The sequence below is a fragment of the Terrapene carolina genome, unplaced genomic scaffold (genome assembly GCF_002925995.2).
Source record: "Terrapene carolina triunguis isolate 2854851 unplaced genomic scaffold, T_m_triunguis-2.0 Scaffold84, whole genome shotgun sequence".
Lineage (NCBI taxonomy): Eukaryota > Metazoa > Chordata > Testudines > Emydidae > Terrapene > Terrapene triunguis.
The window spans coordinates 32,001,102-32,025,452 of NW_020664435.1; the positions used below are offsets into that span (position 1 = coordinate 32,001,102).

A 24,351-nucleotide genomic window follows, 5' to 3' on the forward strand; every position below is an offset into this window, starting at 1 on the left:
GAAGGTAATTATTTTTATTGTGATAGCAGAGCAATCCTATTTTCTATAAATAACAATATTGCAAAACAACACAAGCACTCTCTTTCTCTCTTATTAGAGGTAATATTAACAATCCCTTTAATTGCTGAAAACCAAAAAATATTACTGAACACAGTTCTAGAGCAGATCAGCTGAATTACTAAACAAAATTCCAGAGTTTTATAAGAACAAAAAGCACATAAATCAGATGACAGAATCCTCAGTACTTAAGGTGTTTAACCTTGTCTTATCCACTAGAAACAAATTTAGATTTAAAGCATTTTTATGGCTATAGACATTACAAATAATTGCATATGTATCTCTTTACCAATAAGGTCCTGTGAAGGGGTCTGAAAGCCTTCTATTTTCATTTGCAGACAGCTGCTTTCCTCTTCTTTTCTATGCTCCAGTTCAACATATGATGTCTGTTGCTCTTCAGACTAGGAAAAGTACAGTAAAAACAAATGACAATAATTTAAATAATATTTAAACCAAGAATAGAAACTGTAACTGTCCTGAAAGCATAACACAAGTGTTAATACTTTACTTGCACCCAATCTACCATTTATATAAAATACATACACATACCCACATTATGCATATTTTGCAACCTTTTTTTAAACGTAACCGCTGAATATATCACATTTAACCTTTTAATATGTAGCAATGCAGGATACACTGTCTGTACTATTATCAAATTTTCTACTGATGGCACATCACTAAGAAAAATGATCATTTAATCAAAATCATCTTATATTTGTATGACGGAATACTGTGCTATTTACCCAAAGACTGTCTTAAGTTCTACAGTATCCAGTATATCAAGATATGGAGGGCAGGCACACTGCAAAGATGATTCATTTGGTCTTATGGTAATAGATGGAGTATTGCTGGTTACACATCTATTCAACCCATTTTGTTAACAGATCCACCAAGTCAATTCATAGTGACTTTCATAAATGCTGCATGTCTCTCCCCCCTGCTTTTCAATAAAAGCGAAGTCGTGCATGCAAAAAAAACCTTAGAATGAGCTCAGAATGAGAATTTTTACTTTATATTGAAAGCTCATGCTCTATTTACCTATAAAATATTAGCATATATAAGGAGCAGATAACAGGAATTCAAGTTAGTTTAAGGAAGAAGAAATACTTTACTACTGGTCAGATTACCCACAGACTATTCTTTTTACACTTATTTTTAAAAATATAGGACATCTCTCTGAGGTTATTTGACGTTTTTCTCTCCTAGAATTTAAAAATCATTATTTAAGGCTATTGAATTTGTTCATAGGCAACAGTGTAGGAAACTTATTTTCAAAACATTTCGATTTTTTTTCATTTCTATTTAGATTTAGCTGATTAATCTTATTTCATAATACGTTTTCCAACCTGTGTTCTAAATATATCAGGCCAATGCACAGGATATTTGATGGGTCATTCTTTAAATAAGATTATCCATGTAATTTTACATTATGTAATTGCTCAATTTTATACATCTACCTGTGCCTCTGATCAAAATTGTAAAAAGCAAACAGCAACACCCATAAAAAGACAACCTTCATAGTATAGTAGATTCCACTGAATAGCAACCCTATTAATGAAAACTTTCTGTTCATGGAAACATGGAACCAATACCATGCAATGACTATAATGTTAATTGGCCTGGACATTGGCAACAGGCATGCCGGCTAGTGACAATTTTTTTGTGGAAAGCCTTGGCCACAGGTACGTTTGTGGGGCAGCGAGGGACAGAAGCAATGGGACATGCGAAACCCAGGCCCTGGGTAGGCTGCAGCAGGGAGTCGGGCTGCCGGTGGCGCGAAAGCTGCCAAGTATCTGTGCTCCCCTGTGCTCTCCAGGAACCTGGAGGACTGGGTTCAACACATTCCAGAGCCCCTGCCTCCTGTGGAAAGCCCCGGCCACAGGCAGGTTTGCAGGGCTGTAGCTGGGACGTGCAGCTTGGAAAGCGCAAGGAGAGGTACCTCGAGCCTCTGAGCTTCCTTCTCTGGTTGCAGCCTTGCAAAACTGCCTCTCTCTTATTGGCAACTGCAGGTTACTGCCCAATTTTGGCCATCTGCTGAGGGGTTGTTAGTAAGCGGGATCTATTGTATATACTAAAAATGGTTGATCTATAAATCATGACTGAACTATATTTATTTTCCTCAAATTTCTCAGAACCAGACTTGGCGAAGTACTTGTTTTAGGAACCATATGCATGACATTAATTACAAATTAATTACAAATTTTAACAAACCTACTTTCCTCAGGAAGGTCAGTTAGTACATAATTTCCAAGAAAATGTAAAAAATAGCACAAAACCTGACATTTTGTGGCTCCATATTAAGCAGCAGGACAAGATTAGAAATGGGGATATTTGAAGCTGAACCCAGCATCCATCTCCATCAGTACTACTTTGGTTTTGGTAGCTTTTCTTGGTATGGACATATTAGAATGGAAGAACAATGAATTCTGAAGCAAGTTTACCAAGGAATGGCTGTACATGGCTGATTACGGGGGCAGCAAAAGCTTTGGTGGTGAGATTAAAATTGCTAGTGATGGACATAAACTGAACATTCAGCAAGGCCACCTTAAGGGCCAAGCCAAAGAATAATTCAGGTGGCACTCGATCTGCAAGGAGGCTATGTCCCATTGGGATATGCCAAGATGATGATAAAAATATCTTGTAAAAGCATCTTGAAATATTATAAGAACGTTAGTGTAACTTTTTCCACCAAGAATACCAACTGAGTTTTATATGACATAAAACATCACATTTAAGAGGGATTTCCATTTAATTTTGAAAAGTTCATTTCCCCTTCTTAGACCCAGGTACATTACACAGTCATTAAATGGTCTTTATATAAGGCCTCGATTCTGCAAAAACCAGCACATGTGCTTCATTTTATGCATGAAATAAATGGGCCAAGTGAAGTTTACAGGCACAAATTTAAATATGGGCATGTTTGCAGGATTGGGACTTAATAAACAAGGAATAGATGGAATCCACAGCCAGCATCTGGTTCGCATATCCACCTTATAATTGTATGGAATTGTAAATAGTCTACCTTTTTACAGTCCCTCATAAACTGTGTATGAAGTGCCATCAGCCTGTTGTATTCTTCCATTATCTTGCTCAGAAGAATTTGCATACTTTCTTGCAAGGCTAAATTACAAAGAGAGCTGGTGACATTTTCATCAAATTCAGTTACTGCATCGTTACACATTGTATTTTTAATTAATCAGCTTGTTCACAAATTCTTAACTGAAGAGGATTATTATCATTACCGTTATACTACTCCATTATTGTAAGTGGAAGAGCGGCTGTACAAATTTTTATGCACTTAGTATGCATGTGTTTGTTTATAATTTATGGTAGGACTGCTTAGCTTCTCTTGTTGTATGAGCAGAAAAATCAAATCTCCTCACATTATCTATCTGAAACTTCCACTACAATAAGCACAGCATAGGACAGCACTCACAAAATAAGAGTGATTCAGAATATTGAGGCATCTTGAATGCTGATTAATTGGTGATGTAAATAAGCAACTGAATCATATGCAGAAATAAAAGGGGTGTATAAAAATTGTTGAGCAGACATATAATACTGACTTCAGATCAGTGATCTCCAAACTGTGGAGCACACCCCCTACGGGAGCATGAAGGAACGTCTGCGGCGGCGCAGTGGGTCCTGGGCCAGCCCCCACAGTGGGGCGGGGAGGGAGCGCCACCCTACCCCTCTCTGCCCTCAGCTCCCGCTCCGGCCCCATCCCCGGCTGCAGTTGCGGCCCCGGCTCTGCTTCCAGCTCAGCCACCGGCCCCTGCCCCCCCCTCTCTCAGCCACAGCTCTGTCCCTGGCCACTGGCCCAGCTGTGACTCCACTTCCGGCCCAGAGGGGTATGGACATATTCCATTACTGGCAACGGGGGGTGGGAGAGGAAAAGTTTGGGCACCACTGCCTTAGATTATTGATTATAAATACCAGTATATTAATATAGTGTTGTCATCAATATCTAAAAGTTACTATATGTGTTACCTTGAGCTTGAATTCTGTGCGTTGGTAATTCTATGTCAGCTTCCTTTCTCTCAAAAGTAGGAACATGGAAAATGTCTTGTTCTCCAGGACTAACTTTGACAGGAGTTGAGTGTTGTTCACTCTGAACACTGCAGAGAAGCTATATGACAAACAAACAAAAATATCAAAAATAAATAAATATAGTTCAGGCTACAGCAGATTATTTATGACTATATTAAAGACAACAGGCAGAGGAAACAAAGCAAGTTCAATATAACGCGGTTTCACCTATAATGCGGTAAGATTTTTTGGCTCCCAACAGCGTTATATCGGGGTAGAGGTGTACTCCCAAAAGAGAAAGAAGACATGATCTCTGTTCAGAGGAGATAAACTAGATTAGACATTATGTAAGGAGGTGGTCACAGGACAGAAGGTAGGAGTAAGGAGATGGGGAATACAACGGTAGTATCTATACAATTATGTGATTACTCTGCTAGAGCTAGCATACAGACTCAAAGTAAAGAAGGCAGGACTTTGGGGTTTTTTCTTATATTCAAAGTAAATATCTAGCTTGGCCAGTTTCATGTAAATTGCCCAGTTTTGGATGGCAGAAGATAATGTATGTACATCTTTGAATTTTTTTAATATCGCAAGTTTGGTGATAAAGATAACTGTGTTGACATAATAGACTTCTGAAAGGCATTTGACTTAATCTGCGTGACATTCTGATAAAAAAATTATCGCGGACAAAAATCGATGCAGCCTATATTAAATAGATTAAAAACTGCTTAGCTGACAAATAACAGAAAAGTAACTGTAAATGGGGAAATCATGATCTTGGGTATGTCTATAGTGGGGTCTTGCAGAAATCTGTTCTCAGCCCAATGCTAGTCAACATCTTTAGATATGATTTGAAAGGAAATACACATCATTCCTGGTAAAATTTGCAGATGACATAAAAATTGGTGAAATGGTAAATAATGCTGGGAATAGGTCAGTTACAGAGGTTGACCTCCATTTCTTGGTCAGGCGGGCTCATTTGAACAACATGTGTTTTAACATAGCCAAATACAAGGTCATACATTTAGGAACAAAGAATGTGGGTCATATTTCTAAGATGGGGGACTATATCCTGGAAAACAGTAACTCTGTAAAGGAGACAGGAGTCATGGTTGATAATCCTCTGAACAGGGACTCTCAGTGCAATGCTCTAGCTACTATGCCTACAGTTTTTGGACGTATAAGCAGTGGACTTCCAAGAAAGAGAAGGAAGGTGGTATTACCTAGGCATACAGCATTAGTAAGACCATTACTGGAATACTGTGTCCAGTTCTAATGTCCACACTTCAAAAAGAGTGTTGAAAAATTGGAAAGATTTCAGAAGAGTTACAAGAATGACCTGAATTATGTAAAACATGCCTTATAGTGAAAGACTAAAGAATCTCAATGTATTTAGGTTATGTAAGAGAATGTTAAGAGGTGATTTAGCAACTATATAGGGAAGAGATTTCTGATAATAGAAGACTCTTTAATCTAGCAGAAAAAAAGCAAAACAGTTAACCATTGGAACAATATACCAAGGGACAAGGTGGATGCTCCATCACGAAGTCTTCAAATCAAGACTAAAAGATATGCTATAACTCAAACAGAAGTTATAGTCTTGATGCAGAAATTACTGGGTAAAGTACTTTGGCCTGTGTTTTGCAGGAAGTCAGACTAGTTAATCATAATGGTCCCTTCTGGCATTAAAATGTATGAATCTATGATTTTTGGCCATTTACAGAGGTTTACAGAAAGGCGGCAAGATTTCAGAAGCACTATATACAGAACATTGGGGGGAAAAATACAAGAGTTGAGGAAATACATGAAGGAAAGAAAAATGTTCTGATTTCTCAGTCTCAAAGTGAAGGATTACTGGGAGAGGAAAAAGCTCTGATGAAAGTTTGTTAGGGGTGGTGAGAAGAACTAAGAAGAAATAATTATATTAATATATAAACAGTTCTTGACTTTCAAAATTCCTATGTAAAAAAGTATTTCTTCGACAAAGTCTTACCTGTGTGAGCCTAAAGCATTCCTCAGACACTGCCTTGCTTAGCTTTTCTATAAGCATCACTGTAGATTTGCCTTCGTCATCTATTAATACAGATTATTATTATTATTAACTTACTTATTGTAGCATGCATTAGATGTCACACACTTTTCAAACAGACAAGAAGGTTCACAATGTGGACAGACAGACAAATAGACAGAAATTGGGGGAATGGGAAAGGAGATGTTGCTTACCTTGTAGAATAACTGCAGTTCTTCTAGATATTTGAGCTTAGGTGGTTCACTTCAGGTGTGCATGGGCCCCATGAGCCCACGATGGTAGCGGTTCCTGTTTGGTCCACACATGCGCCCTAGCTAACCTCGTGCCCCTTACTAAGGGCAGCGTCAGATGAACTACCCTCAGTTCCTTCTGTATTACAAAGTCTAATGGAAACAAGACTCCAAAAAAGAAGAGAAGGGGGGCAGGTAGCGTAGCACCAACAAGACTAAAATCTCAAAGGACTCTAATTACTGTACAAGTATCCTCTCCTTCTTTGAGTAATTTCCCTATGGGGTGCGCCACTTCAAGTGACTCCTGAGCTGCATTCCTTAAAGGAGATGGGCACTGAGGAACCCAGTCTGAGGCTGTTGTAGAACTGCAGTTTCAAAGGCAGTGTCTGCCCTAGAGGCCTGTATTAGGGTACAGTTTAGAGAAAGTGAGCACCAAAGACCATGTGGCAGCTTTGCAGATTTCTGCAATGCGTATTGTTAGGAGTAAGGCAATGGAAGTAGATTGCAATTTGGTGGAATGGGCATAGGAGGGAGCTGAACCTTAGCAGCCTCTTAACAAGCAAGTGTCCAGCTGAAAACCCACTTGAATAAACTCTGGGTCAAAACGGGAGCCTCTTTAATTCTGTCCACATAAGAGACAAATTGTCTTGGGGAGACTCTAAAGTAGTGGTTTTCAAATTATTGGGCGCACCTGCCTTGAGTGGGATGCGAGATGTGTACCTTTAAAAAAAAAAAAAAAAAAAAAAAAAGAGTTCTGGCTGTCAGCCCCAGGTGGCCGGGGCTTGTGCAGAAGAAGGGACAGGACTTCTTGTCACTGCAGATGTTTGTGAAATTTCTCTGAAAAAGGACAGGGAAGGAGCAGATGCATAGACATGAGCCCAATGTTATTACCACCAATACCATCTGTCGCAAATAAGCTCCCATGAGGTACAAAAATAGGAGTGATCATCTCCAAAAGGAGGGGGGTGGTTGGGAGGCAGGATGATGCAACTGTAAATCCAGATAATGGGATTGTTCATGGCCCTTGATGAAGATACAGTATCAGAATGAATCCTTGGTTGACGAAGATGACTGTGCTGCGACAGTCATAATGGCTGATGTTTTTCCCTTCTGGAACCTAAGTTTTTCCTGGAAGGTTCTGAAGGTCTATGGTAAGCTGGAAAATGAGATCTTTGATCTGTCTGTGACCTGCTGAATCTCCTTTTATTTGCAAGTGTATAAATCTTTAGTGAGTGGAGAGTAGCTCTTAAATTCTTTAGGGAATGCAAGGACTCATCCATGGATTCACTGGATAGCCTAGAGGTTCCTGATGATTATAGCCAGGATGCATGTCACATGATAACTGCTGTAGAGATGGAGTGGGCTGCTGTTAACAGCCACATCAAGAGAAGCCTGAAACGAAGTTCTTGCCAGGAGCTGACCTTCAGCAATGGTGGCCTGAATTGCTCTTAGCGTTCCTAAGGCAAATATTCAATAAAGTAATCAAACTTTGAATGATTTATGTGGTTGTATTTTGCAACAAGCAACTGGTAGTTGGCAATCCTGAATTGCTGGGGGTAGATGAGTAACACTTACAACCCAAGAGGTCCAACAGTTTTTGTTCCTTGTCATGCAGGATGGTTTTGCCATGGTGTGGCCTATTATGCTCGTTCACTGCATCCACCACAAAGGAGATGGGTACCATGTGTGTGAACAGAAATTCTGAGCCACTAGCAGGGACACAATTCTTTTTATCTGTCCTCTTACAAGTTGGAGGTATTGTGGCCAGGCTTTGCCAAATCATCTTGGCCAGTTGAAGTGAAGTCTTATTTATGGGCACAGCTACCTGGATGGAGAAAGCAGTGTGTAGGATGTCCAAGAGTCTATGCCGGATCTCCTGTAGCCCTTCTGAGGGGATTTGAAGAGTGTCAGCATGAGGTCTTGAAACTGATTAGAGTCATTCACATGTGATCGGAGGCAGGGGGACATGATTGCCTCGTCAGGAGAGGAGGAAGAGATATTTATTTGACCATCAGCAATTTTCTCATGCTCCTCAAAGGATTCTTCCTGCAGTAGAGAATGAGGTAAAGGAATGGGAGGGACAGGAATTGGTTACTTTTGATGTTCAGCATGGGGGTAGCTGGATGCTCTGGAAAAGTGCTGTTGAAAAGCAGCCCATGGATTCCAGTATGGTCACTGAGGGAGGCAAGAAGGAAAGGCAAAAGATACCCAAGATAGGTCATACCAAGAAATACGTGAGATACTCGAGCCTGTTTGTGTCTTGGGATCTCCTCCGAATAGACTTCAGGAGAGGTTGGTCTAGGTTGGTAGTCAAATAAGCCTTGGACAGAGATATGAGAGTCAAAGCTGCTTTCATTCCCATAATGAATGGGGAATGCAGACAATAGTGCAACTGCAGGTTGTCCATCCATTCCAGTGGGTGCCAGGGAACCAGTCGGTACCGGAGAGGAGTGAAGTACTGTGGTAGGTGAGACTGTGGTACCCAGAGTCTTCTCGGGTCTGTAAGCAAGGGGGATTCAGGTTCATTGGATACAAACAGGTCCCTAGAAAAGCTATATTCCTGCAGTATTGGGTGAATCTGTGTGGAAACCTGGCAGGGCTTGCCAATAGAATATAGTGGTACTGAGGATTATGCAGGGTGCAAGGATAACAGTCGACCAGATTGTACTGTCGATTTGGATACGGTACACAGTGAGGAAGAAGTGGAGGCATTACTGTCTTCCTAGCTGTAGAATCTTTAGAGAACCTAGCATCTTGACTGTGCTTGGATGGTACTGGGGCAGGCTTTAGCAGTGATCGATGGGTACTGTGGGGCTTAGAAATACCCAAAGCCTTCCACATGGAGGGACCTTTGGTACCAGGAATGTTTGGAGCCTTGGCAGTACCCTTGCTTGGGACACAAGGTCTCTGACATGACAGGGCTCTTAGCACCAACTTATTTTTGAGATTTAGAGCTCCTCTTGCTAGATGACTTGGTGCTTTCTCCCGCCAGTCTCTCCTGTGAAGGTCTTATGGGTCATCAAGCTGCAGAGGTCAACTATGGTCACTGGAAGACTGCTGTACCAGGGCAGGTGGTATCCAGCCCTGGGTCTGATGCAGGTCAGAGGAAGTGCTCTATCATGAGGAGCCTCAGCTTTATTTCCCTGTTCTCTCTATATTTACTTTTGAACCCTGAGCAAATCTCATATGTAGAAGGAATGTGAGTGTCTAGAGCAGGGGTAGGCAACCTATGGCACGCGTACCAAAGGCGGCATGCGAGCTGGTTTTCAGTGGCACTCACACTGCCTGGGTCCTGGCTACTGGTTGGGGGGCTCTGCATTTTAATTTAATTTTAAATGAAGCTTCTTAAACATTCTGGGAAGGGTTCCAACAAGTGACATAATGTTTAAATCCAAAGGAACCAGGCATAACCGAGGATTTAAGATTCCCTCAAAGAAGGAGAACCTCTGAGGAGAGAAACCCTTGAGGAGAGGTAAGTGAAAGATACCAAAAATAAAACACAGAACTAAACTAGTAAAACTAAATACTATGTTAAAACTAAACTAAACTATTCCAAAGGGTAAGTTAGATAGAAGTAGCTTCACTAGACACTTTGTCTCAGGCCAATGCGGTTGAGAAGGAACTGAGGGCAGTTCATCAACAATGCCCTATATATTCTTGGTACAGGGCATGAGGATAGCAAGTGTGGATGTGTGAACTGAACAGGCACTGCTACCAAAAGTCTCCAAAGGTGCATGGGGCACATGGTCACCTGAAGAGGATCACCCATAGGGACATTACTCAAAGAAGAGCATATACTTTTTTCTTAATATACATGTCAACTAGATTTAGTCAGCATGACAAAAATGGGTCCTTAAGAGGGACTTAAATATGGCGTGGTATATCAATAAGTTCAGGAAGTTGATACTATATAGGGGGAAACATGTCAGAATGCCCCGAAGTAATTGACAAATGAGCAGTCAATGGAGGAGCCATGGGGGGGATAGCAACATGAAGTGAGACACACTCAGATAAGAAGGGAGGGGCAGAGTTATGCAGAGCTTTGAAGGTGGTGATAAACAAGCTTGAATAGTGGATAAGGAGCCAGTGGAGGGATTCAAGGAGGGGAATGACATAATCAAGACAAAGGACAAAGAAGTAATTGTGTTACTACATTTAACTAGTATGATTTCAATACGGAATACAAACCTAAACATTTTTTTTAATGTAACCCTCTAAAATGATTGCCCTAAGACGAATAGCAAAAAATAAATTTGAATACAACCATCTATTAATAAATCTAATCATAATAAAAGTGATAGCTTACATAAGATTTTTCAAAATTATGTTGAATAATACACACTGTGTACTACATAATGGGCTTCTTGTAACTTTACAATAATTTGAGTTAAAACATTTAAATATAAAAAAGGAAATATTGGATAGAAGAAACTATTTTGTTAGACAACTGAAGAAAATTTTTTCTCCAACTTTTCTGGTCACATGCTCTCTTTTAAAGAAATATTTTTTCACAGAGAATTTCTCTCCTATCATTTTCAACAAAATACCTGCTTGTTGACCTTTCAAGGTCTGGAGCTCCAGTTGATGCATTTTCTTAAGCTCATTCATCTCTTGTGTATGACTGCAGATGAGCTCCTCTTTAAGGCTGCAGAGTGCATTCTCTTTTTCAGCTTTCAAGTACTCACGGACCTGGTCTACATGAGCTGAATAAACCAGAGAGAGACAAATGCGCTGGGCCTCCATCTGTAGCCGTAAATCAGCCTTTGAAAGGAAATACACATATTGCAAAGAGTTAAAAATAAGGAAGCAAAAAAGTCCAAATTTTCTGTATTTCATTACAGCTGCTAATTTCATACAATAATAATTTTAAACATGTCCACTTGACACCTAAACATAATATTAACATTTAAACATTTGTTAACTATTATCTAGTTTTTATTTGCAGTCATAATCCAAATCTGTACAATTAAGAGATTTCCTAAGTTCAAAATATATCTGCACATTCTTGCTCTAGTGATTCAGTAATGTAAAGCATACTTACAAACCATATTTTCCTTTGAAAATCACTATTACTTAGTGAACTGATATGTAGTTCAATAGGCATGTGCCAGAGACTACGATGGCTGCATGACAGTTTTCAAGAAAATTTTCAGGGGAATGACAAGTCAGTTATGTAGTCTGGAGAGAAGCTTGTCTTGGAGTAGAAACACAGTCCCAAATTTATTCAGTGAGTGGATTAAAGGGCTGAGTTCTTAGTTTAAAAGCTCAGCTGACCCTTCACGAAGGAAGTGAATACCAGATCATGCTGTGTGCTTGACTGGAAAGGCAAGAAATAGCATCAATTCTCAAGCCAGTGAGATAGTCAGGGACCTGTTTATCATTTACATATCAAATTATATTTTGTAAATTTTGATATTTTGGTAATTTTTCTTGTTATTTCAAACTTCGTTTTATTTTTCTTCTCTATTTTTCTACATTAGCACACAGTGCACTGAATTTAGCATTGGACTCTATGGCCCAGATCTTTGGCTAAGGCTAAGAAGCATACATCACAACTGAGGAAGGACAAGTGAAAAGTTAGCCTGATATCCACTTTGGTAATACTAGTCATGTGGACTCTTAACAGTAAACTGTTTTAAAGCTGTCAAGAAATACATATGATCACCTAAAAAAACCTGGTCAAGGACAAAGTCTAAGGTATTGGTGCCTATGAAAAACCTAACTTTTGCTACAATATTTATTGAATCACTGTGTGTAGATTTAAGGCCAGATTTTTGATGCCTGTCTGTCTCTGTTTAAATATACCTCTACCTCGATATAACGCTGTCCTCGGGAGCCAAAAAATCTTACCGCGTTATAGGTGAAACCGCGTTATATTGAACTTGCTTTGATCCACCGGAGTGCGCAGCCCCGCCCACCCGGAGCACTGCTTTACCGCGTTATATCCGAATTCGTGTTATATCGGGTCACGTTATATCGAGGTAGCGGTGTATTAGTAAAATATCTAACTATCTGTTTGCACCCCACAAGCAAGTAGAGATAATACTATTTGTATTTGTACCTGCAATTCAGCATGGATACAAAAATGCAGGCATAACTGCACCTCCAAAAACAGAGGTTAGGTGGAGGCCCAACTGGCTTTTAAGATCTTCTGATATTAAAATATGATATTAAATATAAAAATATATTCACCTTCCATTTCTCCACTTCCTATCCAGAAAAATTAAATTGAGAGAACATTAATGTAGTGGCAGTGGGTTGCTAAAGGTTCTACATTTTGTTTTGCAAGTTTAATCAAACATAATTAGTGAGAAAGTATAGTGAATTGTCTTCATTCCTTCCTATTTTTTGTTTGAGTGGGTATACTGAAGAGCTGGAGAACTAATCATAAAAAAGGTAGAAGTGTCTTGGAAAAAATAATCAACTCTTTCCTGACCTCTCCAACAAAAATCTAGAATCATTAAAAAACTTTTACTTTCTTTGAGTAAGATAGGATGTTACAACTGTATTGAAGACAAAATGCAATAATTAGGTTTTGCTTCATAATATTTTAACTGATGGCAAAGAATTTACCAAAACTGAAAGTTTAATTTTAGTTTAATATTTTTGATGCTTTCACAAAATTTAATATTTTATTTCTTTTGATCTATTCATACATCCATTAAAAAGGAACCCCTTCACACACTCCTTGAGAATTCTTAAACATACAGCCATGAAACAGATCACTCCTATGACCCCCCCCTTAACCACTAATCAACATATCTACAACAAACAAAAGCCCAGAAGCAAAAGGCATATTTAAGATAAACATTAACTTTCATTATTTTGCACAGATATACTCCTGGTAACTTTCTTTACCATACAGGTTTCTATAAACATACCTGTTCAGATTTTAATATATCCAGTTGCTGCTGAAGCTGATCATTTTCATGCTGTGTAATGACCAGTAGTGATGTTTCTCCTGCTAGTCTGTCAGTCATCTGGTGCAGATGATCCAACAATGATTGATGCTCTGGATTCAACATTTGCTGAATTTCCTTCTCTGTTACATGATGATCTGAATCTTTACATAAACTCAGATTATCTTCTCTTACTTTTATTTCCTCACCAAGTTCATTGCTGGGATCAAATATTAGATTTCTAGTTTCAGACACTGGGATAGCATCTGCTTGAGCTTTTTCTTTAGAGTATTTTGTCTTCTGTTCAAAAATGTTAACATTTTCTGTGTGATTGTGGCTAATTATGACTTCTAGTTCTTTACATCTTGCTAAAACTTGTTCTTTCTCTTGTTTTAAAGATTTAACTTCTTCACTTAATTGACAAATTTCACTATGCTTTAACTTTAATTGTTCAGAAAGATCGGAAAGTCTCAAGGACAGTTCCACTTTTTCACGCTGAGCTACCTCAAGCTTTTCCATAAGTTCTGTAGTGTCTTTCTCAACAACTTCTCCAACTTCAAAAGTTTCTGCTCTGCATATTTTGTCTTCTTTAGAGCCTTCAAAGACTGAACTTTTCGTTTTCAATACAACCAATTCATAGCTTTGTAAATGCTGAAGCTCTTCAGTCAGAACCTTAAGCTTGGTTTTATATTCAGCTTCCTCTTTGTTTTTGCTCTCTTCTAAATCAGCTTTTATTTTTAGAAGACAAGCATATTCTTCCTGCAGCTCTTGATAACTAGCTTCAAAATTTTTCTCAGCAAATGAAAAAGTATTCTTTTGCCTCTCAATTTCTGTTTTGAGTTCAATGTCTTGTTTTATAAGCTGCTCATTTTCAGCCATTAGCTTTTCTATTCTTTTTTGCACGTCAAGGTCTTCTGACTTAGAATTAACACTGTCTGTGAAAATCAAATTTTCTTCTGAACTTACCAAAATATGTTTTAATTTCTCCTCTAAAGCTCTATTTTCATCTTTAAGAAGGTTATTTTGTGTCTCAAGCTCTATACATTTTTCTTGAAGGCTAACTTCTTTCTCTTTCATTTGTTTCTCCAACAATTCAGTTTTAAGTTGCAACTCTTGAACTTCTTGTTCAAGTGTACCCTTTTCTTTTTCTTCTTGCCTAAGAACATCAATCTCCTTTTGGAGTTCCTGTATTTGAAGAGTCATTTCTTCCGATTTAGAATTTACAACAGACTGCTGCAAATCTTTCAGCTTTGAAATCTCCAATAACAGCTGACTTTGCTTTGTTATTAAGTTGTCCTTTTCAAATTGCATGGCTTCTATCTTTTGACTCATTTCATTTTGTGCTTCTTCTAATTCCTGTTTATAGTGTGTGGCCAAGTTATCTTTAAGAATTTCAATGCTTATTCTGTGCTCTTGTTGTAAGTCTTCTCTAAGTTTGGACAGTTCTTCTTCATGACTAAACAGAAGCTGTGTCCTCAGTCTCTCTAATTCAGCTTCTTGAGATTCAGCCATTCTGTCCAAAACTTCATCCTTCTCTCTTTCTAGCATTTCAAGTTTTATTTTATAATTTGTGACTTCTGCCTCGTGTTTTAATTCTAACTCTTTCCTGAGCTCAGATGCAGAAGCAAGCTGAGCTTTCAGATCTTCAATCATAACCTGGTATTTATCTGCTTCATTTAATCTGCATTCTTTGTTCATTATGGTTTGCTTGGCTCTCTGAATCTGCTCTCTTGCAAACGTCAATTCTTGAAAAAGATCTTCAATTTGTGTTTGTTGAAGAGACTTTTCTGCTGAAATTTCTTCCAGTTGTTTTGACAAATCTTGCTTTATTTTTTCCTTCTGATAATTAGCATCTTGCAATTTCATATTCAATTCATTAATTGCAATATTCATTAAATTTACTTGATCTTCATTAATATTATCACTTGAACATGGATTTAAAGTTTTCTCCAGCTCTATTTTTTGTTGGGCAAGAAGTTCTTCAATTTCTAATGCGTGTTGCTTAATTAACTCTTGCTTCATTTGTACAATCTGCTGCCCATACATCTCATCTAATTCTGCCTGAAGTTCTGCCAGTCTCCTTTGTGTTTCTAATTCCATTCTTTGTACAATGTCAGTTTCAAATTGGCTGTCTTTATGGCATCGCTTCTGTAATTCTTCCACAGTACCCATTAACTGTTTTATTTCATCAGAACATTGTCTTTCTTTTTGTTTGCAGTTAGCCAGTTGTAGTTTCACATTATTTGCCTCTTGATTCTTTTGTACAATCTGTTCTTTTAATTCCTCAAGTGATTTATTGGCATCTGATAATTTTTCCTTCATCTGAAATGCATTTTTTTCTTCTTCTATTATTTTTGCTTTCAGCTCTCCAATTAGTGCTTCTTTTTCTTGTAGTTTTTTATTAGAATCTTCTCTTTCATTTTTGTGTTTCTCCTTTAAAAAGCAAAAATATGCCATATTTTAACTTTTGACATCTCAATATTTGAATATTTTTAACCTTTGAATATTATACTTACAATTTCTTCTTTAAAACATCATGTTACACTATAAGCATTTCTAAAATTAGATCTAAATCATTTGCTACTCAATTTCAATAATTTTCTCTGCACTGGGAATAAATTATGGTTCAAGATCACTTTATTTTTTCCAGTGCTGCACTTGCATTTCAAAAATGTTTGGCTTAGTTAGTTGAAAGCAATTCTTATAGAATTAGTTTCCTATACAAACTACTTTTCTTCAGAAATTAGAAGTTATAAAGAGAAATATACACAAGAACAACATTTACAATGTGGGGGAACGTTTGACTTTGAGCACCACCATTAGGGGCTGACTCACCAACCACTGAAGTCAATGGGAGGTTTTTTCATTGATTTTAGTGGGCATTGTATCAGTATGCACCAAGGGTCCATTAATTTTCATACTGTATACACTATGTCATTTGAAAACACCACTGAATACAAGTAGATATATCAATAGGCCCAAATATGCACTCTTTTAGTGGATGTATTTCAAATGTCTGTAGAACAGTCAAGAGGTTTTGGCTGGTGCTTCTTTAAAGGACATTCAATTTTGTGGAGTGATTTGAGATGTCTTCCATGAAGGACACTAAATAAACACAAAAGATATACCATAAAGCCTAAAAATACATCTTGTTTAAGACAAGAGAGTTATTCAAACAACTGTTTTTATATTTTCTTTCAAAGTTACTGGCATTTAACATAAACATTCTAATTCCAGTTCTACCTTTCTCATTCACTTGTTATAAGTATTTCTGCTGTAATTATAAGTTTATTTGGACATTTTCTTCTAGAGTCTAAAATCAAGACCCAAGCAATTCAGCTAGTACTTACTTCTAAACTATGCATACAATATACATTTAATATAATAAACGTAACAGTCTTTGTCTTAAAGAGACAACAAGTTCTCTTTACAAAATGAATATAAGAAGCCAATATTGTCACCGCCTGTAATGAGGAGTTGCACACACATATTTGGTGTTATATTTATAATTAACTTCAAATGAACTGTAATTAGGAAAACAACATCAAGTCAGGTTTCAGAGTGGTAGCTGTGTTAGTCTGTATCAGCAAAAAGAACGAGGAGTACTTGTGGCACCTTATAGACTAACAAATTTATTTGAACATAAGCTTTCGTGGGCTAAAAGCCACTTCATCGGATACAGATGCAGTACAGTACAGTACAGCAGATGCATCCGATGAAGTGGGTTTTCGCCCACGAAAGCTTATGCTCAAATAAATGTGTTAGTCTCTAAGGTGCCACAAGTACTCCTCGTTCTTTTAACATCAAGTCAATAGTAACAGGTATCAGTCTAGTAAGAAACCTACCATTTCATAGACACTGATTCTGTCTTGCAGAAGTGTAATTTGTACTTCAAATTCTTTATTCTTTTTTTGGTAATTCTTCAGTAGATATTCTTGTTCTTCTAGCTGTTGCTGATGTGTAAGGATCTGTTGTTTGGCTTGTAATAAATCCGCAGCTGTACTACTATGGCTGGTATTCCTTAAGGCTTCACTTGCCTGTAACTTACACATAGAAAAAACATAGGCAGGTCAGAGTTTTCTAAACCAGCAATCCTCCCATTTGCTCAGTTTATCTATAAGCAGGGAAAGACTGTTTGAAATTTGTTTGTCACATTGTCTTCTCTTTTAGTAGCAATGGGATGGTGTTCATCATGTTGGAATAGCCAGCAAATTATTTTTTCATGCGCAGTATTACCCTGCTGCTGCTTCCCCCCCCCCCCCCACTCCCCCCGTCATGAGGGGAAAGATCTTGAACAACTGCTGGGGATGCAATACAAGGCCCAGAAGGGATAGGCAATGCCAGTATACTTGTGTGGTAAAAGGGGTGGCTGCCCCTCCATCTCAAGTCGACTGCCTTCCCATTGGCTGGGGATGAGTGATCTGGCTAGCTGATTGGCTCTTGTGTGCCCTCTCACCCATATTTATACTCTCCTGGGCTTTTCAACAGTCTCTTGTTCCTGTTAGTTGCCCTGCCCTCCCCCCTCCTCTTAGTTGTAGTGTAGGAGTTGTGTTTTTTAGGATGTTGCATGTGTTACTGATCACCTGTTTCGGGATCGTGAAGGAATTTTTTCCACTGGATCAAATTAGCCTATGTCTAGTGGGTTTTTTTTCACTTTCCTTGCAACATCATGGAGGCACAGTTGGATTGTATGCAATAGACTTTAAAGTTTAATATTAGGAAAGGAATGACTGTTTAGTTTGTCACAACATGTGGCCAGTACAAATCAAGGTTAAAAGGGCCAGCTCCCACAAGTAAATGAAATTCAGGATTTCATTGGTAGACCTTGGGCCTATAGGAGAAGGGGAGACCTGAAAGATTTTCAGATTGAGGTTCCCTCTTGGTAATCTCTGCCCTCTTCACTCAGGGGGATGCAGAGAGGTTTTAAAAGCAAACTGAATCCTAAGGGCAGGCCTGAACTACTGGTTATACCAGGGGTTGGCAATCTTTCAGAAGTGGTGTGCCGAGTCTTCATTTATTCACTCTAAGTTAAGGTTTCGCGTCCCAGTAATACATTTTAAAGTTTTTAGAAGGTCTCTTTCTATAAGTCTATAATATATAATTAAACTATTGTTGTATGTAAAGTAAATCAAGTTTTTTAAATGTTTAAGAAGCTTAATTTAAAATTAAATTAAAATGCAGAGCCCCCCCAGACCGGTGGCCAGGACCCGGGCAGTGTGAGTGTCACTAAAAGTCAGCTCACGTGCCGCCTTCGGCACGCGTGCCATAGGTTGCCTACTCCTGGGTTATATGGTGGTAATCCTGTAACTCTGCATTGCAACCAATTAAACACCTGGTATGTGAGAGTGGTGGGTAGGCATAAAGTGCCTCTTCACTGTGTAAAATTAATACCATTGTGGCCTGCTACTTAAATCCATCCCATATATCCGTTGTTCATTTGTGGGCATATCTCAAAATATGTTTTATGGCCAACTAGCACAGGGCAGCAGTATATTAGGAAGTCACTTTGAAGTGATAATATGCCTTGCACCTGCAATTGTTAATTCTCAGAAATCAGTATGTGAAATACTGTAGATTCACAATGTCATGCTCGAAGCTTGTGGAAGTTACCTTTGAGTGTTCAACAGCTCAAAATACTAAAACATTTAACTGCAGCACAAATTAATAATGATGAAGCCTCCGTGGTTACCATTATACTCAATCATCAGTTCCTTTTTGAACAAATTAATATAAAAATATGTAACAAAAAGGGACAATGGAATAATCTTCAACCCCAGCACAGAAAGTAGGCGTGTGACTAAGCCTCTAATAAGACTCTAGGGTGAAAACCTGAATCCAATGAAGTCAATGGGAGTTTTGCCATTGATTTCAAAGATGCCAGGATTTGACCCCTAATCTTTTGAGAACAGTTAGTACAGGTAAGTTTTCCTTTCTACAGTGGTTGCCATTAGAAAGCCAGTATTTACCAACAGTTACTATCGCGCAACAGAAGTGAAACCACATTATTTCCTATTGTATTATAGGAAATGAGTGCAATATTCCAGATACTACAATGTGGTAACTGTTGGCAAATACTCTTTTAATCACTGTAGATCCCTACTCTTGGGTACAAATTTTCAAAAGTTTACATGAAAGAACACTGATTTTGTTTCTAAAGGAAGTAATACTTCATGGATTTTGTTATCCAAATTGACCCTCTTTCATCAAACCTGATGAAATATTGTTAGCAATAAAACTTACATGCTGAAACTGAATTTGCAGTTTCTGGCTTTGTTCAGTAAGCTCTAAAAATTCCCTCAGTGTTTCATCCTTTTCTTTCCGTGCTTGCTGTAGATTAGTAGTAAGCTGTGTGATAATATCATCTCTTTGTTTGATAGCAGCCTCAAATTCTTGAAGCTATGGAAGGTTAAGTTAGTGCAATCAGTGTAAGTCAAAATATCTACAAAAATATAATAAATTATTCTCATAAAATGGGAGTAAAAAAATAAAATGTATTGAATGCATGACATCTCTACTCAGAAGTGCTTAAAACACCTACGGTAGTATTAATATTTTAGCAATAACTTTTATACCATAAGTATTTAAAACTATTCAGACACAGGATATTGCTTTCTTCCTTAAGCAATTTTGACACAATTTCCCAAACCCCCCATAAGATACTTAACTGAAGAATGTAATCTGGACTTCATCTTGACAAGATATTGCATCTTGATTAAATTTATCAGAGTTAGAATCTGAAACTACGTTAAACCAGAAGTTCTCTAAAACATTCTTTGACATCAATATGGAACGTGCAATAAATTGGGACTTCATGAGATAATGAGGAAATCAGATTAAACATTCAAGACTGATACATGGTATATAGCAGTGAGAGGCTTAGATGGACACTTGTAATAAAGAAAGGAAAAAGGACAAAAGTACTGTTGACGGAAATAAATTCCTTCAGAAGTGTTATAAGTACCTTTCAGCAGCATAGAATCATAGAATATCAGGGTTGGAAGGGACCTCAGGAGGTCATCTAGTCCAATCCCCTGCTCAAAGCAGGACCAATCCCCAACTAAATCATCCCAGCCAGGGCTTTGCCATATATTTTATTAAATTCTGTAAACCATGAATTGTACACTATTATTAACTGCCATTAATTTTCTTTAAAAAAATTAAATTTCTTGTGGTTTACTTGAAAATTACTTAATTTATTTAAAAACTCTTCTTTCTACAGCCAGCAGAAGTGTTAAAATGTACATAATCTGTCAGTCAATATACATGTTCTTAAATCATTAACCTGCTCATATATTATACTGTAAATTTAATTTTCTATGCTCTTCTAAAGAATAAAAAGCACCTACAGTTCATACAGGGAGATGTTCACTTCACTGACTTCAATGGCTTTGCAGCCACTTAAGTCAATGGTAAAGTGGGCACAGCACCTACCAGTTGTACGAAAACCAGAGCACTAGTAGCAGCCATTTTGTTCCCCAGGTTGACTGACTTTTAAAATTATTTTTACAAAGAAAATCGAAATGAAGTGTTAGTTTCTGGCTTTTCATTAAACTTAGAAAACTAACATCAGAAAGTCAATGGAAGTGTCTACATGGAACACTTTTCTTATAATGCTAGACATTCACCTGTGTGCACTGAAGGAAAAGTTTAGTACTACCACATGATGCTTTTGTATTGTTCTCAAATGTTTTAGCTGAAGTTAATTCATAGTTAAAAGGCATATTATTCAGTACTGATAGGAAAGCAAGTGGTTTTTTTTTTTAAACACAGAGACCTACTCTCTATGAGCAGTCGGAGAGAGCTGAATTCTGTTCATATCATCCTTGATTGCTTTGAAAAAAATAATCTGCTGAATCTACTAAGGGCCTGATCTTGCAAAGTGCTAAGTGCCCTCAAATCCCATTTTGATAGATCAAGTCCTAAAACAGTTGTTTGTTTTTACACCTTCACTTTCCTGGATTATGCAATTGCTGGACAACCATCTTAATACATAAACAGGCATAAATTGGGCAGTTATATATGCCAAGCCCTTGTACATACATAGGATCCTACCAAATTCACGGCCATGAAAAACACGTCACGGACGGTGAAATCTGGTCTCTTCCCATGAAATCTGGTCTTTTGTGTGCTTTTACCCTATACTATACAGATTTCACAGGGGAGACCAGTGTTTCTCAAATTGGGGATCCTGACCCAAAAGGCAGTTGCAGAGGGGTTGCGGTATAGCCACCCTTACTTCTGCATTGTCTTCAGAGCTGGGTGGCTAGACAGTGGCGGCTGTTGGCCACATGCCCAGCTCTGAAGGCAGCTGCCTGCCAGCAACAGCACAGAAGTAAGGGTGGCAATACCATACCATGCCACCCTTACTTCTGCGATGTGCCTTCAGAGCTGGATGGCCGGAGAGTGGCGGCTGCTGACTGAGGGCCCAGCGCTGCAGGCAGCAGCACAGAAGTAACGGTGACAATACCATACCATGCCATCCTTACTTCTGCGCTACTGCTTACAGCAGCTCTTCCTGGGCTCCTGACCAGCAGTCGCCGCTTTCCAGCTGCCCAGCTCTGAAGGCAGCGCCGCCATCAGAAGCAATGCAGAAGTAAGGGTTGACGTACTGCAACCCCACCATAACAACTTTGTGATCCCTCCACAACTCCTTTTGGGGTCAGGATCCTTACAATTACAACACACTAAAATTTCACATTTAAATAGCTGAAAACACGAAATTTACAATTTTAAAAATCCTGTGACATGAAATTGACCAAAACGGATCGTGAATTTGGTAGGCCCCTATTCTTAAAATTATATATGTTCACTATCTTTTCTTTCACGGAAAAGCACAGTGTTGGCAGCAACTAAACAGAAGAAATTATAACTCTTGTAAAATTCATCAAGCACAAATGGTACAAGATACAGTAAATAGGAACCAAGCATGAATTAAAATGTATCAGTACCATGGAAGATAAGTGGTCTTTCAAATCATTCATATGCACTGAAAGAGAAAACAGTGATAACCTATCCCTTTTTTTATTTATAGGGAATGCTACTTAGAAGGATATCCAGAAAATTACATATCCCTTTTCATAGATTTGCTAAAATAAAAGGAAATCTTTCAAAAACAAACAAAAAAATCCCACAGGGATGAATACAATTAAGACTACTTAGTTTAAAACACGTTTTGTAAACCATGATCCAACAACAAAATTCTATCTACAGTAGAAACGTGTAAAACAAAGCAAAACATATGAACACACGTTCAGGATACAAATCAACAAAAGGTCAAAGAAAAGAGAGACAAATGTGAAATGAAATACAGACCATGAAAAATAAAACTATGCCTTAAATTTCACCAATGGTCCAAATTCAGTGTGATGTAAGCTAACAAATACCTAACAACTTTAATAGGAGTACCACCTGCTTACATCAGGGCTTGTATGCCTGTCTGCAAACTCTGACAGACAAATGACCTCCTGATTAAGTAGCTACCTCAGGAATCTCACTTCTTTGGTAGGTGGAACTTGATACTCTGCTTGGTCTCTGAGGAGCAAGGGGGAAAGAACTGTGTACTGCCATTGGACAATTAATGAGGAAGAATTAGAGCTTGTCTTGAGGAAGCCCATGTATCCACTCTTCCAACCATAAGGCGAGCACTGCAACAGCTAAGCACCGAGTGAAAATGTTGGCCAGAGAATAAAAAGAAAGGTGAAACACACTGAAACTTCTTTTCAAGTAAAGATGATACATGCTGATGAAACCTCATTCTCTTTGGAACTAAACAAAATTCTGTATTCCACACTCTCTGACTGGCTCTCTTTAACCATAAACACTTCCAGGTGACACTCAGCATTTTTGTGTGTAACCAAGTAGCAAACAGAAAGCAACATAAGGTAATTATACCTGTTGCAATCCTTCTGTACCATATGCTGCCCTCATTTCTTCTAGTTCTCTGTTTAGCTCTTCAATCTCTTGTTGTTTCCCAGCCAATTCATTCTCCATCATCTGTAGTCGTGTCTGAGAATGCTGCATTTCATGCTCAGAATAAGTCTCTCCAACTCCAAATTCTTCTTCCTAAATCAATCCAAGTTCCTTAACAACCCAACACTTACATGTTTTCTCAAGGTGAGCAGAGTCAAATTTTGAATTCTCTATCAAATACCACATTAGAACATTAAAATATAACATAGCATTTAGGAGCTTATTGCCATGGTAACCTGCCTTGTTGGCATAATTTACACCTTAAGAGCACTGACATACAGTACTTCTGTGAATTCTGTATTAAAAGGCTAAGCTTTATACTAGAAGGAGTATTTTTTGTTTTTCCTAAAGTTTAAAAGAGGCAACATTATACATATTAAGATGTCATGAAACAACAACAAAGCTAGATAACATAGCATACCACAGAATTTTTGTTAGTAAGCCAGGTAGTTTTGTTCAACCAGAATATTACTATACAAATTGCATAAGGTTTTTAGTACCCAACATTAGTAATAGGATTTAATTTGTAATACTATACCCTGATTAAGTCTGCTGGTATAGCTGTTCTTGTCACAAAACTGCAACCATTTACCTGTATAAAGACAATTTCTAGACACATTATAATTTAAGATGCAGCTTAAATTCTAGCTTCCTTTCATTTGAGATGTATCTGATTATTTTTGTAGACAAAACCTTGTGAGCAGAGAACAATCACTTCATTTGAAATGCACACAGTTAGTATATACTGTTCCAGAATCTGATTGTTTTGCACAATTCAGATATACCTAATTGTATCAAAAGTAGCAAGGGTTATTATTTTGTAATTTAGAGCCTCTCAGATTAATTAAACCTGGGCTGATGTCTTTAGGATATAAACTGCATTAGAATTCTGATAAACAAAGAAAACAAGGAAATTCAGATTTAAAGCTTCACATTTTAAATGTTATAATATTAAAAATCAACAACAGAACATACAATATGAGCAGACTGAACAAATGATACATTTTAAACACAAAATATTTTGAGTACACACATTTAAAAATGGTGAAGAGAGAAGCTCAGTAAAGAGTACCTTAAATTACTAAACTCCTCTCCTCTCATCCATTTTTTGTAAGGTGTGCACTTCATAATTTGC

At 37.9% G+C, this 24,351-nt stretch overlaps 1 protein-coding gene across 4 annotated transcripts in view; it reads right to left on the reverse strand.

Moving 5' to 3' along the window:
- Window positions 1-23,780, reverse strand: part of AKAP9 (A-kinase anchoring protein 9) — a 124,017-nt gene extending 100,237 nt beyond the window's left edge. For all 4 annotated transcript variants that reach the window (XM_029910968.1, XM_029910969.1, XM_029910967.1 and 1 more), the window contains exons 1-10: window positions 23,755-23,780; window positions 23,139-23,309; window positions 19,488-19,643; window positions 17,093-17,290; window positions 13,230-15,680; window positions 10,896-11,109; window positions 6,083-6,162; window positions 4,051-4,189; window positions 3,083-3,180; window positions 347-458 (exon numbers count right to left, since the gene is read on the reverse strand). In XM_029910968.1, coding sequence (XP_029766828.1) covers window positions 347-458; window positions 3,083-3,180; window positions 4,051-4,189; window positions 6,083-6,162; window positions 10,896-11,109; window positions 13,230-15,680; window positions 17,093-17,290; window positions 19,488-19,643; window positions 23,139-23,267 — 3,577 coding nt within the window. In that variant the 5' untranslated portion in view covers window positions 23,268-23,309; window positions 23,755-23,780. The remainder of the gene's footprint in view (window positions 1-346; window positions 459-3,082; window positions 3,181-4,050; window positions 4,190-6,082; window positions 6,163-10,895; window positions 11,110-13,229; window positions 15,681-17,092; window positions 17,291-19,487; window positions 19,644-23,138; window positions 23,310-23,754) is intronic.
- Window positions 23,781-24,351: the final 571 nt, after the last annotated feature.